The sequence below is a fragment of the Equus przewalskii genome, chromosome 9 (assembly GCF_037783145.1).
Source record: "Equus przewalskii isolate Varuska chromosome 9, EquPr2, whole genome shotgun sequence".
NCBI classification, from domain to species: Eukaryota; Metazoa; Chordata; class Mammalia; order Perissodactyla; family Equidae; genus Equus; species Equus przewalskii.
The window spans coordinates 31,705,583-31,725,126 of NC_091839.1; the positions used below are offsets into that span (position 1 = coordinate 31,705,583).

At 38.1% G+C, this 19,544-nt stretch overlaps 1 protein-coding gene across 6 annotated transcripts in view; it reads left to right on the forward strand.

Moving 5' to 3' along the window:
• Positions 1-19,544, forward strand: part of MEI4 (meiotic double-stranded break formation protein 4) — a 235,737-nt gene that overhangs the window by 58,479 nt on the left and 157,714 nt on the right. For all 6 annotated transcript variants that reach the window (XM_008529850.2, XM_070558994.1, XM_008529849.2 and 3 more), the window contains one exon: positions 3,140-3,675. In XM_008529850.2, the coding sequence (XP_008528072.1) occupies positions 3,140-3,675 (536 nt within the window). The remainder of the gene's footprint in view (positions 1-3,139; positions 3,676-19,544) is intronic.

Consider the following 19,544-nt stretch of genomic DNA (forward strand, 5'->3'; position numbering starts at 1 on the left):
TTATCCTTGCTCATAAGAAAAAGAAACTGTTGGCTTAAAACTAGCAGGCTGTCTGCCTGTTTTAGTATAGAAATAGCCACGTGCAGTTAAACACTCTGCTGGTAGTTCACTGTTCTGGCTACCACCACGTTTTCCACCTTACTGCGTTATCTCCCTAACGTGGAGGGCAGATATTGCAGTGATAATGAGCAAGCACAAATTTGCCCACTTGTAGTGGTTTTAGTAGGCACTTGTTAAGTGAATGAACTATAAGTTAAAGCTCCATCCACTGATTTCGCCTTACCAGCTTCTAATTTTACTGAAGGACAAAAGAGCAACAAATTAGATTTCCAAATGTATGGCGGGGAGGGTAGAAGATGTCCCTTTTGTCCTTCTTCCTGTGCCCTGTTCAACTAGTGTGCCCCTGTCTCCAACTCTGAAAAAACGTGAGTGTTAGGTGAGCTCTCCTTTAACTTCACATGCACAGGGGTATTTTTTCCCATCCTTTGCATTCTCATTCTGTTTCCTTCAGCCTCAGAGAAGAAAAAAATTGCTTCCATATCACTAAGCACAACCTATCACTGGGGTCCTTGGCTCCATCTCCTCCTACCTTCTCTAGGACCATGCCCCACCAGGCATTTTTATTTTTTCTCATATCTCCAATTTTTGCTTTTCTATTGCTTTTTTCTTCTTACTCTGTAATTGGTCAAGTTTCTCCCAATTTGTCATGCCAGTTTTTTTTTTTTTTAAAGATTGGCACCTGGGCTAACAACTGTTGTCAATCTTTTTTTTTTTTTTTTTTCCTGCTGTATCTCCCCAAAGCCCCCCCGTACACAGTTGTATATCTTAGTTGCAGGTCCTTCTGGTTGTGGGATGTGGGTCGCCGCCTCAACGTGGCCTGACGAGCGGTGCCATGTCCGCGCCCAGGATCCGAACCCTGGGTCGCCGCAGCTGAGCCCACAAACTTAACCACTTGGCCACCGAGCCGGCCCAGTCATGCCACTTTTGCCTGCAGTAACTCTCCACTTTATATTCTCCTGATCAAGACCTCAGAAGCATTGGCCGTTCTTCACTAACTTTGTGCCAATTTGCTCTTCAGTCCATTCACTCTGGCCTCTGTCCACTGCCCTGAATGACTACAGCTGCTATGTGTACGATCACTAGTGATTTTCTAACTGGTAATTCGAACATATTTTTTTCAGCTTTTTATCTTATTGGACTACTGCATGTAATTCTCCTTGGAACTGTTTCCTTGACTTTTCATGACACGATCATTTTTATTCTTCTTGTTCCTGTTTAATTATTCCTTCTCTGTCTCCTCAGTGATTTTTTTTTTCTCTACTCAGCCCTCAAATATTGATACTCCTCAGGGTCCCTCTCTGACTGTCTGGTCTAGGCACTGTTCATACTATCCCCAGTGACTATAACCATTCCTTTATTTCAGATACCACCTACACATTGATGACTCCTAAATGTATTTTCACTTGAGACCTTTCCCTCCAACTTAGGCTCTGGTGGCCAATTTCCAGGAGAATATCTTTGCCTGGATTTCCTTCAGTTGCTTCATGGTTTACATGACCAAAACTGAACTTGTCATCGTTTCTCCTAAGCCAGTTCTTCTGTCCGTATTGTTACCATTTCAGTTGGTAGCACCATCATCTTCCCACTCACCTAAGTCAGAACGATGGGGTGCATTTTTTCCTACTTCTACTTCATTGCCCACATCTAGTCAGTCACCTGGCCTCTAGATTATATTTGGATGTTTTGTATTTATTTCCCTGGTCAGTCCTTTCCTTTCCCTTCCACTGCAACTGCTTGGCTCATTTCTCTTATCACCTGATATTAGGACTAATAAAGGTGCGTTTTAACTGATCTTTTCATATCTCCCTGTGTCCTCTTCAACTTGCCCTTCATATAGCCAAAGAGTGATCTGTGAATGAATATAAGACATTTCACTTTCCTGCATCACACCGTTTAGTGCCTCATTCCTGCTCCCATTGCTGACAGAGGTATTTCTCAACCTTGGGTTCACAGATATATGCATGTGCTTAGAATGTTCAATGAGACTTTTTCAATTTTGTTTGTACTTTTTACTGATCATCATTTTACAAACCACCACCACCTTATCTGCGTTTATGATGGCATCTCTCTCAGAGAATGACCTAAAGTTAGGTTAAACCTAAGGTTAAGCCTTAACTGCAAGTATTTCTAAGGCAATATCAGAAGATTCTAGTGGTTATAGATATAGTTTCAAGGATCTATGAGATATATATACAGATAGATATACTTGAATAATTATAAATAAGTCCACATACATATATATATTGTTTGTTTATTTTTGTATATCAGGTATATGTGTGGGTGTGCATATAATTTTTCCAAAGGAGTTTTACATTATTCAAGCTTGAATTATAGTCACTCTACACTCAACCTATAAGTTCTAAGGTCCTTAATATGTCTCTTAAGATCTTTTATGACCTGGCTTCTACATATTTCTCCATCTTAATGTCTTGACTTATATTTTCTGTAAAAGGAATTTCAAACTACTTGTGGGTCCTTACATGCACACTGCTTTTCTCTTCCTTCGTAGGTATGTGCTTTTGCAATTACCCCTCTGGTATATGGGATTCTCTCTTACTCCATTCCCCTGACTTTTAACTGTGAACTCCCTCTTACGCTCTATACATTAGTTCCACCATCACCTCTTCCAGGAGGCACTGATCTAACCAGGCAGGCTGTTCAGTGGTCCTCCTATTTTCATAGTGCCCTGAGCAAATCTCTGTCTCTAGATGCACCTTATTGCTTTGTAGTTACCTGCTGGAGTCTGTAGCAGATCCTGACCTCCTTCAGGTCTTGTGGTTTCTCCTCTGTGTCTTTCAAGCATGGCGTCTAGTGGAACGAGAGATAGTGACTGACAGTGCATGGATGAGTCACTCTTGCTTTCTCCCAGTGAAGATAAAGAGCATTTCTACAGTCAGCCTAAGCAATTTCTTTCACAGTTTTCCCTCTATTCAGTTTTTACACCACTGTTTTTTAAATGTTTAATACATATTTGCATGCTTCATTTAGCATTTTAAGTTAGAAAAATCAAAGACTAGTTTTTATATGAAAAAATTTTAGCCACAGAAAGATAACACACTTCTATTCCTTTCTATTTTAGGAGACCCATCCACCCAGTTGCAGGCTCAGGAACCTAGATGTTCTGAAAATACGTTAAGTCTGCTGGAAGATTCTGGGTGTGGTTTATCAAATGAGCAGAGAACTGAACCTTCGGAGATGTCCCAGCATTTTGGGGAGAGCTGCACCCCTACGCCCTTCCCACCACTGCCCATTGTGAAAAGACACGGTGCTACTCCGGAAAATCCTCTGTCTTCTCACATGCAGTTCTTGCAGCATTTGCTTGAACTGAAGAACTTGACAGAATCAGGGAGTCTGAAAACAGACTTGAGCCTCTTTGAAAACGACTATTCTGCGGTATCGGATTCTGTTTTCCAGTTGCTGGATGGCCTGATCGCTTTTTACCGTAAACCCAAATTTCCTTTTTCAAGCTTTTGGACAGAAGCTGTTGACACTTTAGCTAGACTGATCAGTGATTGTAACTTATCTATTCGTATTCTGAAAAAGTGTTCCAAGAAGTTGGAAGAATTTGAGAAAACCCTACTACAGATTATTTTAAGGAACAACCATATAAATCGGGTAAGTAATAAATCTCTTCTATTCATGAAATAGTATGTCAGTAATTTTGGTGAACATTCCCATTGAATAGTGCCTGTTGCTGTCCCTTAGCCTTGTGGCTCAGAGTCTCTAGTCGGGCCTTCTTTTGCAGTCGTCTGCAGCTCTCCCCTGTGTTCGTGTCCCCCACTCCGGCCTCTGATTGCTACAGCATCCATCTCTCCGTAGACACCTCTGCTTCAGGCTTGTGCTTCTCTCCTTTGAGGTACCTTCCCTGTTCTTAATCAGTAGCCTTGGACTCTATCATCTTTTGTTTTCCTTGCCTACATTTACTTCTTACTGCTCAAAGTCTCAATATTTTTCAGAAAAACACTAACATTTATGGTTTTCCAATCTATAACTTTCTCTGAGTGTTAAATTCCTCATGATGGGTTAACTGTATTGTATTGAATTTGTTCTTTTTCTGACATTGACTAGCAAATGCCTGGAAATCAAAGACTATGTTTTTCTTCTTTTAGAATTTCTCTTGTAAGTGGCATAATACCCGATGGACCCTCTGCATGAGGGTTAATTGAGTAAGTTGGCTGGGGAACACACAGTATAGGGCTTTATTATGTTTTTTTTTTTCTTATGTATGTAACATGGCTTAGAAAGGTTGACTCAGGGTTTCTTTTTACAAGTGACATTGAGGTAACCTGAAATTGTTTTGTTGTTTGGCTCTTGGGACATAATGGAGTTTCTTTTTTGTGTTACTTTCTATCTTCCTCACTATCTGATCCTTTGTTTGGGAAACTCCAAATGCCTTCACATTTTAATCCTTTTTAATTGACTACTAAAAATATCACAGAGGCGACTAAAGGTCTAGCTAACTCATTAACTGTATTTCATTGTAGGAAAAAGGTTGTTGGCCTTGTTTCTTTTGATCCATCACTGTTGAGTGTTTGTGCCCCGCGCCATTATCTAAGGTCAAAGTTTTTGTACAGTATAGGCCTTACCTGAATTTTCAAAACCCTGGCAAAACTGAATTAATAATTTATTGCACGTACATCTGTTCTTTCCTTCTCTATCAGGTATGATTTGATCAATATTATAGAAAACCTTATGATTAAGCTTTTGGCATTTATGAGAAGATACTGAATTTTTTATCTGAGAAACCAAAATTTTTCTCTACTGGACATGGTCAATCAAATTAAATATCACATTTTCTATAGTAGTATCTGATATATATAATCTATTTCTTAATCATCAATAAATATCTCAAATACTTAATATTCTTTAATCTTTTTTGTGTATTTTTTTGCTTTCTTCAGCAGTGGAAGATTGAGTGATTGACTTTGGTCTTTTCTAGGAGAGGTAATTGTTGCATTTAGAGAAAGTAGAGTCATAAAGTTGTTCACTGCATTTACAATTAGGATGATGATTCATAAATAAGTTTTAATGACATTCTCTCTGGGGACTTTTTTCTTCCCAGCAAAAGCATCTTAGACTAAATCATTCAAAATCTTTTCATTGTTGTCACCATCATCATCAGTATTACTACCATCATCATCTTCCAGATATGTTAATAAAGCTTCTGTATTAGAAAAAATTTACTGAAGATTGTTCTTTATAAATGCTTTTCTGTCTTTTTATAAAAGCTTTCTTGGATTATAAAGTGTCAAGAAAGAATCTATTCTGGCATGAAATATAGGATAGCTCCTATTAGTGCATTTTTTATTGATACTATTGACTGATTTAAACAAAACATCGTAGTTTAGAAAAAAATTTGCTTTTTTTGAAAAACCTTGTTTCCATAGATTGGAAGTGTTTAAACTGTATTGCTTAAAAACTTAAGCCCTGCTGTTGACTTCATTAAAATGAACTTATGTTTATGCAGTGTGATAGGAAAAGGTGTGGTGTGCGTATTTAAAATTCTGACAAAGGGATTTCACGTATTTATAGTTCACATATAGCTAGGTTTTAAATAAAACAGAAATCTTCAAAAACACGTCCTCAATACATTTAGTAGTAAAATTATTCTGACCATAACTTAGTTTTCCTTTAATGATCAATAAGAACTTGATATCTATCAAAATCTTGAGGTCATGATTGTGAATATCAGTTATGTCAGGGCTGTATGTATTCAAGACATAGGGGGTTGAAATGAGATACCCTGGTGAAAGATTTGACAGATACAGAAGGTACGTGTCTTGAAGCCAGACGGCTTATAGGGGTCTGCACTAGGCCTGCCCCCGGGGTCCTGTGGAACAGTCTGGACAGAACCTGGGTTGAGCCGTCCTCCACTTGCAGGCCCCATATGGCACCTTTCTTACTCAGCTGTGTACTTGCTTGGGGTCAGGAGTGTTTACCTTTGAGGTACTGAATGCCCTTTGTTTGACTGACAGCCTGACCTTTCCTATGTTTTCAGACCTGAAAATGTGTTTGTTTCTATGATTAGAAACATCACGAGCTAATCGTAGCATTGTGCTTTTCTTTACAGGCCAGGATACTATCATAGAAGTTTAACACCAGAATGCTTATGATTCTATTTAGATTTTGTAACCATATCTTTGTCTTAAATTCTCATTGTTTTGAAGAGATCATAATAATTATATTAACTTAAATATCAAAATCTATAGTTGTCATTGAGCCTTTAGGTAGTTAGCATATATTGCTAAATCTTAGAGACATAATAGTGAGTTACGTAGAAAACTTTCTCTTCAGATTTCTTAGTTTTTTAAACTATAAAACAACTCTTGGACATATTAGTTGTGAAATTGAAAAAAACAATGACTGCCAAGCAGACATTCAATTAGAATCTTTTGTATATATGGTCAGCAGAATAACGGCCCCGAAAGATGCCCGCATCCTAGTCACTGGAACTTGTGAGTAAGTTACGTTAGGTGATGGGGTGAGGTGGGAATCAAGGTTACTCATTAGCGGACTTTGAGAGGAGGAGACTATCCTGGATCACGCACGTAGGCCCAGTACTCACAAGGGTCCTTATAAGGGAAAAAGAGAGGCAGGAGAGTCAGTGCCCAAATCAGAGAGAAATGGAGGATGCTCTGCTGCTGGCATTGAAGACGGAGGAAGGCGCCATGAGCCAAGAAATGCACGTTGGAAAAGGCAAGGAAATGGAGTCTTCTCGAAAGTCTCCGCAGGAAACACAGGCCTGCCAGCACCTTCATTTTGGCCCGGTGAGACCCACCCCAGACATCTGGGCTCCAGAACTGTAACTGAGTAAATTTATGTTGTTTTAAGCCACTAAGTGTGTGTTAGTTTGATATAGCAGCAACAGGAAATAATACACTATGTTTACCATTTTTATAGTATTTTCACATCATCTCATTTTTATACAATATTTATACAAAGATACATATTTATACAATAACTCTGAGAGACAGACATGGTTGCCATTCTTATCTCCACTTGATAGTTGAGAAAAATGAGGCCCAGAGAGATGTGCCCAAGGGCCCAAAGCTAGTTAGTAGCCCGTGAACACTAGCACCCGGTATTAGAGTTACTGTGGCTCTGCTTTCTCTCTCCATTCTCTCTTCACGATCCTCAAATTTGGTAAAACTGACCCAGATTATGGAATGTATCAGATATGGCTTATATACTCCCCGCACCCCCTCCTGCTGTGGTCTCCGTGCTCATCCCTTCCTGTGTGGATTCTGGCGGTAGCCTCCTGTGCGATTCCTGACGCACCTGATCCTCCTTTGATCCATACACCCCGCCGTTGTCAGAGTGATCTTTAAAATCTGCGGAAAACCCTTCAGTGGCTCCTCACAGATGCACACGCAGTGCGCGCTCTTCCCCGGAGCCCGGAGGCTCTTCTCCACCCAGCCCCCCTCTAGCCTCTCTAGCGTCTTTTCTCGTTCCATCCTAAGCACTTTTCACTCCAGTCAGAATTGTTTGTAGTTTTTCAAGCACTTTCTGTTCCTGCCCTCTGTGCCTTAGTACCAGGCGGTTCTCGGCCTAGAATGCCCTTCTTCGGTCTGGCTAGTTCTACTCATGCTTACCAGTGGAGCTGCAGGTGAGCCCCTCAAAGAAGCGCGCCCTCCGACCGGGCTTCCGTCCTCCTTTCCTTTTCTGATTAGCTATTCCTCAGGTCGATGCACCACAGCACCCACGCACCGGGCAGTGGCTCCCGACACCGATCCTCGCCCGGACTGAGAATGTCTGTGTCGCTGCCCCGGTGGCTGTGGGGCGTCTCCCTGCAGCCCGGTGCGCTGGCCGTCCCGGCCCCCCAGGCCCCCGTGCCTTTGCTCGTGGTGGGGGCGGGCCGCAGTTGTTTCTGTGGTGTTTGCTTCTGGGAGGTTATGTTTTAAGAACTTCCCGTCTTGCTAGGCAGTCTCCTTGCTTTGCTTTGGCTAGAGAAAGCAGGCTCGTGTTGCTGTTGTGTATTTTTGTTTTTGTATGTGCCCATTGGCATTTCTGGGTTGTTGGCTGTTTTAGCTCAAAATCTAGGATATCTGAGGCAAGAAGAAAACCAGGGAACTCACCACGTTCTCCTTCCTTTGGTCTTTAGTTCCATAGCTAGTCCACCTTCAGTCTTCCTGGGTTGTTTATATGCGAGGCCCAGGGTTTTTTGTTGTGCTTAGTGAGAGGAATAGAGATAACATTAAGTCCGCTTCCTGGAAGTGGAAACCTGTGACGCCGTTTTTAAAAGTCAGATGATGTTCCATATTTACACTGACAAACAGCTAGCCCTGCCGACACCTCAGGACCACCCCTTAGAGACCACCACTGCCAGACCTTTACTCCTGTTCTGCCAACATTTACGTCTGTTTTAAATAAAAGGCTTACACTGCTATTTCTCAGGTTATTTTCTTTTTTGTCTCTTCACTTAGTATAATGGAAGGTAAAAGTTTGTCTTACATAGCTTGTTCTCCTCTACCTACTCTCCAAACATAGTTTTTATCAAAACTTTTGGTAAAATCGGTATTATGTATTTATATTATTATGAGTCTATAATTTTTTTTAGCACCGAGACATCTAATATACATTCCATTTCCTTTTTGAGCAACTTTTAATTTTTTTCTAAAGATAATTGCTTAGAGTTATTTTTTTCCGTTTGTTTAGTTTTCTACATACCTATTATTGATTCTACTTTCAGACGCTTTGATAGGGCAATGAACAGCCACCTCTCAGCATGGCCAAACAAGTGAAGTCACTCACCAGTTCCATCTTTGTTTGAGACACAGCTTCTGGAGCCTTCCGTCTTCCTGTCTTCATCTGCACTGATGCTTCCTGTGTCTGCTGCTCGGCTTTACTCCAGGGATGACTTTTCATCACAACCTGGAGAATTCCCTTTCCTGCTTTCTTATGCTGGATCTCATCATCCCTGGATCTCATATATTCCTTTTCTTGGTTTATAACTTCCTTTAGTTGATGCATATTCTTTATGAGCTCACTTAGAAAGGGTACATGGGCTGTAAACTTTTAAAATATTTGTTGGCTTAACGTATTTTATTACAGCTTTAAAATTTATTGATGAATTAGGATAATTTCCAAGTTGGAAATAATTTTTCCATGGAATTTAAGACATTTTTCTACTAACTTCTAGATTCTAGTGTTGCTAGTGAGAATTCCATTGTAATTCTCGTTTTAATTCCTTGAATGTGATCTATTCCCCATCCTCGCATACCCCCCAGAAGCATTTGGGATCTCTCTTGTTCCCACTATTTTGCAACTACAGGATAGTGCACCTCAATATGGGTCTTTTAAAGTTCTTTTTCTTGAGTCTTTGAATCTGAGATTTCATCCTTCAGTTCTGAAAATTGTTTTGAACAGTTTTTCTCCTGTATTTCTGCCTTCTATATTCTCTGTTCCTTTTTTCTACAACACTTCTTGGTCTGATCCTCCGAATTTCTTATCTTTTTTCTTATACCTTTTCTTTTTTTTATTTTTGGATTTCCTGGGAGATTTCCTCAACTTTTTCTTCTAGCCATTCTATGAGATATTTTTATTCTTGCTGAAATATTTTTAATTTCTATGAGTTCTTATTCTCTTGATTGTTCCTTTTTATAGCTGCCAGTTCTTGTTCTATTTACAATAAGATATAAAATGTTTATGTTTTCTTTGTTCCCTGCTTTGCCTCTGTTTTCTTCTGGTCTTATTTCCCCATCTCAGTTGATCGCTGTTTTTTGTTCTTGAGGCTTTGCGGTGCCTGGAACTAACCTGGGAAGATGGGTAAGATTTAAGATGGCCACCTGACAGATAACTTGTGGGAGGGTGCTGATGGTATGCAAGCTGCTGAGCAGAGGCAGAGACAGGAGGATGCCTGGAGATCCTGGAACTTCTACAAGTTTGGGGATTTGGCTGAGAAGGAGTGGAGCTTAGCAGGGAATGAGCCTACTGTGATGGAGAAGGGCAGGTAATGAAGATTCTTGTATGGTTTGTTAAATACTTGAGTTTCTTCTGCAAGTCAAAGGTCATAAGGTATACAATTTAACTTGCATGCACAATTTTGATGTATTAGAGCATGTGCTTTTTTTCCTGGGTACAGTGATCCGCCAAAGTAAATAACATCTAGGAGAGCATTGAGACTGACTGGCATACCCTATCCACATAAATACTGTCTTCTCATTCAAATTCTACTGACTTTTCAAAAGATGGCTGAAACCTCACTTCATTCATAAATTCTTTCTTATCAATTTGATCCTGAAATGGGCACCTCTTCTGAATTTCTCTAGCGATTATTGTCTACATAATTCACTTTTCAATTTGCCATATGCTGTCTTATTTCAGCTTATCTGATATGGCTCAGATTTAAAAAATATTTTATTTAACTTTTCAATGTTTTTATCACAGAGATTAATAGCATAAGTTAGAGTCATAAAACTTTTATTTACTAGTAGTGACCTTAGACAAGTTAACTAACTTCAAGTTCCACATCTATAAAATGGAGATAATAAATATGACTCCGTCATGGAGCTGTTGGGAATTTGCAATGAGTAAATGCAAATGAAGTGCTTGGCATAATATTTAGAGTCATATAAGTGCTTAATAAATATTTCTTGTTGCTCTTCTCCTTGAGGAAGGGGCCGTATCCCAGTTTTTCCACTCTTCTGATATAATGCAAGCTTATATTCAGAGAAAAATGAGGCAGTTTTTCAATTGAAAATAAGACAATGAAAACAAGTTGTGTTCATATGCCCCCGTACACCTAACTACCACCTTCTGACTTTTGATCACATTTTTCTGTACAGAACCTTCATTAGCAGGAGTGCTGTCATATTGACATTTTATTGACATTCTTTGAGTGCCTCCATGTATCTTGCAGCTGGGTATCATCTCATGGTGTCACTGCTTATCCTTCCACAGCCACAGCTTCCCCTGACCGATGAGCTTAGTAGGCACCATGGATTTTTTTCTTTCTATTTTAATTGTAGAAAATCCATTGTAAATTAACTATTTGACTGCCATAGTTTCTCTTACTCTTTGCATTGATCCCTTCTTCTAGGGCTCTGTTATGTTGCATCTCTGATCTAGGATTTGTAGTTGGTGATTCCCTCCTAGGCTGTCTTGTTTGCTTACATCACCAATGAGGTGGCCCTTAGGCAGTGTCTGAAGATGTGGTTCATAAGTCAGATGTCTTTTCCACCAATGTGGACTTCTTAGTTGTATCTTAAAGCTTATTCATGCTGTAATCATATCAACCAGTAAAACGTGTTAACTTTTAATTTAATTCTGTCCAATTAGCAGCATTTCTTATACATTTCTCTGCTGTGACTTGGGACATCATTTTAGTAATGATAGGCTTTTGTACCTTTGGTGACTTTCCAAAAAGCTTTATCCTCTGTGTTTTTTGTTTTTGTCATAGATGTTCATTCATTTCTTAAAGTTTGCCTCAAGGATTTTTTAAGGCTACTTACAGTCTGCTTTGCTTTAGATAGAAGTGGAATCTAAGGTTAGGGCTCCATGTGCATTTCATCCTCGTGCAGAACTGTATTTAAAATTAAAAAAAAGAAAAACATCTGGGCTAATGTTCCTGCAGTTGTATTTAATTTAATAAGCATTTACTGAAACAAGTTGTATCATAAATTGAAATCTTAATACTCATTTTGAATGCTATATCAGTGTATAATTTAAACCTCCCTTGGATTTTCAAAGTGATGTTTCACTTTCAGTGCTCAGGCAGTGGAAAGAGGAATAGACAGAATAGAACTTGGTTCAGTTTACTCTCAAGGTATACTTTACATTCCAATATCTGTTCTCAAGATAATTAACAGCAGTCTACCTTTATATTATACTTTATAGTTTGTAAAATGCTTTCACCTGGAGTTTATTATCTGTTCTGGCAGTAACTGTGTCATGGTTGTTATTACTTTCTTTGGTTTATAGATTAAAAGATTGAGGACAGGCAGATTGAAGGACTCACGGAGCGTACTTAATTAGCCAGTTCTGGAAGACCTGGGTCTCAAACCTATGTATATGACCACAGATTCTTTCCTCTTTCCACTGTATCTTATTTCCATCATTAACTTTTAAAATTATCCATACAATTTTGTTCTAAATGCAAAAGAAATAAACTAACTCCAGTATGTGGGTTAAAAAAATATTCATTGGAAATCAAAGACCCTAACAATATTTCTGTCAGCTTAAGAAGGAGAATATTTGTATTCTCCTTCTAAATGTAAGTTGCTGAATTTCATTTTGTTTAAAGATTTATGTGTATAGCAAACAAAAAAGGAAAAAAAGTACTACTTTATGTTAGAACATAGGGTCTCTTGTTCCTTGTTTACTTTATTGGCTATAAATTACGTGCTATTGGAAACTTTATAATTGCATATAGAGTCTTGTAACCCTAGTTTCATTTGAATATACACTATGTGGTTTTGTTTGTGTCTACATAAAAATTAAAATGTCTTCCTCCCAGTTTCAACAAGTTTTGTGAAATATATTTTAGATTTTCTAGAAGCTTTATAAATAGTATTTTGAAGCTATCTTTTTTAGTTTATTTTTTTTCCATTGAGTTCAGAATCTGCTTAAAGTAACCACTCCTCATAGTTATCAATACTTATAAGGGTTGGGAAAACTTAAATCATAGCTATCAAATGTGAGACCTGGACAAATTAAACATTTCTGAGAACATGAAATTGCTTCTCATTTATTTATAGGCAATAATGGTTTTAAAGGAGAGCATTTTACTCTGAGCATATAGAGATTAACCATTAACCTATTTTCTTGTTTTTCCCATAGCATTTTTCCAGTGCTGGGGCTCTAACATGAAACATGGGCCTCCTGTCATGTGCTGGGGACTGTCTTAGATGCTGGATATACTGTGGTAGACTAATGAGACAGAGTCCCTGCCAAAGGGAACTGATAATCTAGATAGCCAATGAATAAATGAACAAATACACATAAAATAACAGATAAGAAAAAGAAATGAGCAGGGGGCAATGGAAGAGAATAAAAGAGAAGACCTAATTTAGGTTGGTAGGACATGGAAGGCCTCATGGAGGAAGTAGTTTTTAAATAGAATGAGAGGTAGTTTGGAGTAAGGACTTTCGAGGCAGTGGTCATAGCGTGTGTCCCTGAGACAGGATGCATTTGAGGAATTGGAAGGAGGGAGTGTGCTCAGGTTGAGAGAGTGAAGGTTGGAGAGCTGCATAATGAGTTTGGAAAAATATGGACTGTAATGTATCGATGGGTTGCCTACCATTTTAGTTTCCTGAGACTGCTGAAACAAGTTACCACAAACTTGATGACTTAAAACAGAAAATTCTGCTTTCACAGTTCCAGAGGCCAGGTCTGATATAAAGGTGTTGACAGGAGATGCTGTCTCCAGAGTCTGCTAGTGAAGAATCTGTTTCTTGCTTCTTACAGAAAAAAGAAAATGCTGCCTTAAAATAAAATTTAGGGGAATAAAAGACTTTTTTAAAAAATTAAAAATATTGTAATGAATTAAATGAATTTTTGGAAATTTAGAGAGGAAAATCTGCCAGAAATTAGAGGAAAAAGAAAATAGATAATATGGGAGCAAATGAAGGAAAATTAGAGAGCCAATTTGTGGGTCCAACATTTGAATAATAGGAGTTCCAGAAAGAGAAAGGAAGAGGAAATTATTGAAGATACAATTTAAGAAATTTAATAAACATGAAAAACCTGGTTTCTAGATTGAAAGCCTGCCAAGAGCCCAGTACTTGGAATGAAAATGGACATATACGAAGGCCATGAAGGTGAAATTTCAGAATGCTGGGATAAAGAAAAGCTCCTATATGCTTCAAAAGAAGAGGGAAAAAACATTACAGTTTATAAGGAAAATATCAGAAATACAAGTATTTCCCATTTTTCAAAAGCAAAACAGTGGAAGAATTGGAGAAAATGGAACCCTCTCAAATATTTATCAGGAAATTTATTAACTCAGAATTTGGTACCTGATCAAACTGTCAGTCAAGTGTAAGGTTAAATGAAGGTATTTTCAGGCATATTAGGTCTTGAAATATACCTTCCATGTACCCTTTCTCAGGACACTACTGGATAATATTTTCCAACAAAATGACCTAGCAAACCAAGAAAAAGGACATGATATATGGGAAACTGAAGAACAATGCATGAAAGAAGATGATGCTGAAAGGAAATTTCAGGATGACAGCTGTAACTAGGCCTTGAGAATAACTGTTCTCGATTGTAGTAACTCAGAAGATTCCAGGAGAGAGCGTTTAAGAAAATGAAACTGATAGAATAGAGTATGTATAAATATCTTTAGAGCAGGTTAAGAGAATTGATGAAGAGTTTGGAGGTGAGATGTTATTAAGTGCATAACAAAAGCGAATGAATAAAACAATACAATGATTAATTACAGGAAAAATGTGCAGAAAAGGAAAAGATATATAGTATTCTACATGGCTTGGTTGTACGTAGTATTTATGTAGTTACAATAACATAAACATTAAGTAATGATATATCCAGAATTATATGTAAAAAGTGTGTTTGTATAAGAGAGAGAGAAAGGTGATGAGTGCATGGCAAAGAAGGATAGTCAAATCCTAAGCTTTCATAGTGGAAATTCAACATTTTTTTAAAAGTAAGGTATGCAGGAGTGATGTCAGCATCATGGTGGAGTGAACTTGCCCGAGACTCTTTCCCCTCCAACATACAACAAAAAATGGCATCCATACTCCAACAGAGGACATCCTAACACAACACAAAAATGTTGGAGAGACATGCAGCCATACAGTGGTGGGCAGAGAGGCTGGAGGCCCCCTCAGAGGAGGTGGAAATGGGTAAGAGAGAACTTCCCTCCCTTCCCTAAAGACTGTGATTGCAACTGCAGGAGGCTCTGTTAGGAAAGTAGTAGGGGAGGGGACGCTCATTTGTGGGAACATCAAGGACTCCCTAGGGCTCTTGCAGCCTAGAGGGAAGCCCTCTAATGGGGTGAACGCTTTCAAGGAGGGAGACCTCATCAAGCCAAGTCCCCAGGAGACCAGATAGTGAGAGAAGACTGAGAAAATCTGGAGAGTATGGAGGAGGAAGCGCCCTTCCCCCGACACACCCTGTTCCCACTCTACTGCCTGACATCTCAGCTGAAGGTGGAGGTCTCAGAATATGTGGATCTTGAACCCCTCTGAGTGGCAATAGGCAGTAACTGTAACCAAATAATATCAGAATGCATGAGACCTGACCCACCTTTAGCAATATCAGAAGCTACATCAAATCTCCGGACCAGAGAGAAAACAGCAAGCACCTAGAATTCAGTCCTGAGGACACAGAAATATGTATTCTAAATGAAAGACAATTCAAAATAGCTATCATCAGAAAACTTGACGAGGTAAAAGAGGATGTAGAGAAACAATGAGTTCAGGAGCTACTTCACAAAAGAGGTTGAAACTATAAAGAAGAATCAATCAGAAATATTAGAGATGAAAGACACAATGGAAGAGATAAGATATGTAGTCTCTGAGCACCCGAGTAGACAACATAGAGGAGTGTATCAGCATAATCGAAGATAGACAAGTTGAAATGCTCCAGACAGAGGAGGAGAGAGAACTAAGACTAAAAAGAAATGAAGAAAGTCTCCGAGAAATATCTGACTCAATTAAGAAATGCAACATATGAATTATAGGTATTCAAGAAGGAGAAGAAAAGGAGAATGGAGCAGAAACCATGTTCAAAGAAATAATAGCAAAGAACTTCTCAAACCAATGGAAAGAGAGGGAAATCTGTGTGGAAGAGGCTTCCATATCTTCTAGATTTGTCTGTGCAAAAATACCTACTGCAAGGCATATAGTAGTAAAACTGGCAAAAATGAATGACAAAGAAGGAATACTAAGGACCACAAGGCAGAAGAAAATAACCTACAAAGGAATCGCTAGTAGGCTTTCGGTGGATTTCTCTGCAGAAACTTTACGAGCTAGGAGAGGATGGAACAACATATTCAAATCTTTAAAAGACAGAAATCTTCAGTCAAGCATACCGTATCTAGCAAAAATATCCTTCAGATATGAGGGAGAAATAAAACTTTTCCCAGAGAAACAAAAGCTAAAGGACTTCCTAGCCATGATCCATGCCCCTATAAGAAATCCTGAAGAAGGCCCTCATAACTGAAAAAAAAAAAAAATGGAGAAAAGGGTCACAAAACACAGAGTAAGGAAATAAATAGGTAGACAGAATCAGAATAGTACTCAAAATATAGCATTAAATACTCAAGTATAGCATTAAGCTAAAAAGATGGAAAACACCAAAAACAAAGATAATCCTGTCAGTTTAACCACAAACTCACAACACAAAATGGAATAAGGGATGAGAAAAACAGTTTCGAAGGTAAGGAGGAAAGGAACTGAATCGGTTTAGACTAAGGAAAAAGGAGGCAATCAGAAAATGGACTATCTTCTACATGAGATTCTGAATACAAACCTCAGGGTAACCACTAAACAAAAAAGGAGAACAGAGACACAAATAATTAATAAGGAGAAAACAAAGAAACACATCATAGAAAACAACATAATTCAATGGGTAGACCAAAACACACAGACCAGAAACAAAGGAAATGCAGGAAAACCGGAAAACGAGTGATACCATGAGAGCATTAAGCCCTCGTACATCAATAATCATCGTAAATGTAAATGGATTGAATTCTCCAATCAGAAGACACAGACTGGCAAGATGGATTAAAGAACAAGACCCAAAACTATGCTGCCTCCAGGAAACACACCTCAGATCCAATGACATGTACAGGTGCAGAGTGAAGGGATGGGAGATGATACTCCAGGCTAATGGCAAACAGAACAAAGCAGGTGTTGCAATACTTATATCAGGCAAAGTAGACTTCAAGATAAGACAGGCAAAGAGAGACAGAGGGGCAGTATATCATGATAAAGGGACATTCCACCAAGAAGATATAACACTTATAAATATCTATGCACCCAACACAGGAGCACCAAAGTTCATAAAGCAAGTATTAACGAACCTAAAAGAAGATATTAATAATAACACAATAATCGTAGGAGAGCTCAACACTCCACTCCCATCAATGGATAGATCGTCCAGGCAGAAAATCAACAAGGAAATGGAATTAAATGAAAAGCTAAACCAGTTGGACTTAATAGACATATATAGAACACTGCATCTGAAAACAGCAGAATACACATTCTTCTCAATGCTCATGGAACATTCTCAAGGATAGGCCATATGTTGGGAAACAGGGCAAGCCTCAATAAATTTAAGAAAATTGAAATCATAGCAAGTACCTTTTCTGATCATAATGGTATAAAGCTAGAAATTAATTACAAGAAGAAAGCGGAGAAACAGACAAAGATGTTGAGACTAAACACCATGCTATTGAACACAAAATGGATCATTGAAAAACTTAATGGATAAATCAAAAAATATCTGGAGACACATGAAATTGCAACATAACATACCAACTCATATGGGATGCAGCAAAAGCCATATTAAAGGGAAATTTCATTGCAATGCAGGCACACCTTAACAAACAAGAAAAATACCAAATAAGCAATCTCAAATTACATCTAACTGTGTTAGAAAAATAAGAACAAGCAAAACCCAAAGACAGCAGAAGGAGAGAAATAATAAAAATCAGAGCATAAATAAATACTATTGAAACAAAAAAGGCAATAGAAAGGATCAATGAAACAAAGACCTGGATGTTTGAGAAGATAAATAAAGTTGACAAACCCCTAGACAGACTTACAGAGAAAAAAAAGAAAGCTCAGATAAACAAAATCAGAAATGAAAGAGGAGAAATAACAATAGACACCACAGAAATACAATGGATTATAAGAGAATACTATGAAAAACTGTATGCCAACAAAACGGATAATCTAGAGGAAATGTATAAATTCTTAGACTCTTACCACCTCCCAAAGCTGAATCAAGAAGAAACAGATAAACTAAATAGACCAATCAAAAGGAAGGGGATTGAAACAATAATCAAAAGCATCCCAAAGAATAAAACCCCAAGACCAGATGACTTCCCTGGGGACTTCTACCAAAGTTTCAGAGAGGATTTAATACCTATCCTTCTCAAGCTATTCCAAATAGTATGGGAAGATGGAATGCTTCCTAATACATTCTACAAGGCCAAAGTTACTCTGATAGCAAAGCCTGGAAAAGACAACACAAAAAAAGAAAACTACAGGCCAATATCGCTGATGAACATAGACTCAAAAATCCTCAACAAAATATTGGCAAACCGAATACAGAAATACATCATAAGGATCATATATCATTATCAAGTGGGATTTATACCAGGGACATAGGAATGGTTCAACATCTACAAATCAATCAATGTGATACACCACTTCACCAAATTGAGGAATAAAAACCACATGATCATCTCAATAGATGCAGAGAAAGCATTTGACAAGATCCAACAGCCATTTATGATAAACTCTTAACAAAATGGGGAGAGAAGGAAATTACCTGAACATATTAAAGGCCATATATGACAGACTCACAACTAACATCATATTCAATGGGGAAAAACTGAATGCCACCCCTCTGAGAACAGGAACAGACAAGGATACCCACTATCACCACTGTTATTCAACATAGTACTGGAGATTTTGGCCAGAGCAATTAGGCAAGAGAAAGAAATAAAAGGAATCCAAATAGGGAGTGAAGAAGTGAAACTCGTGCTGTTTGCAACAACATGATCTTATATATAGGAAACCCCAAAGAATCCTTTGGAAAACTAATAGAAATAATTACCAACTACAGCAAAGTTGCAGGGTACAAAATCAGCTTACAAAAATCAGTTGCTTTTCTATACTCCAATAATGAACTTACAGAAAGAGAACTCAAGAATACAGTTCCATTTATAACCACAATTAAAAGAATAAAACAACTAGGAATAAATTTAACCACGATGTGAAAGACTTATACAATGAAAACATTACTGAAAGAAATTGATAATGACATAAAGAGATGGAAAGAGATTCCAAGCACATGGATTGGAAAAATAAACATAGTTAAAATGTCCATACAACCCAAAGCAATCTACAGATTCAACTCAATCCCAATCAGAATCCCAATGACATTCTTTGTGGAAATAGAACAAAGAATCCTAAAATTCATATGGGGCAACCAAAGATCCCAAATTGCTAAAGCAATCCTGAGAAAAGAAAACAAAGGTGGAGGCATCACAATCCCTGACTTCAAAATGTACTACAAAGCCATAGTGATCAAAACAGCATTGTACTGGTACAAAACAGACACTCAGATCAATGGAACAGAACTGAAAGCCCAGAAATACAACCACTCATCTATTGACAGCTAATCTTCAACAAAGGTACCAAGAACATACAATGGGGAAAAGATAGTCTCTTCAATAAATGCTGTTGAGAAAACTGGACAGCCATATGCAAAATAATGAAGGTAGACCATTATCTCACACCATACAACAAAAATAAACTCAAAATGGATCAAAGACTTGCAGTTAATCC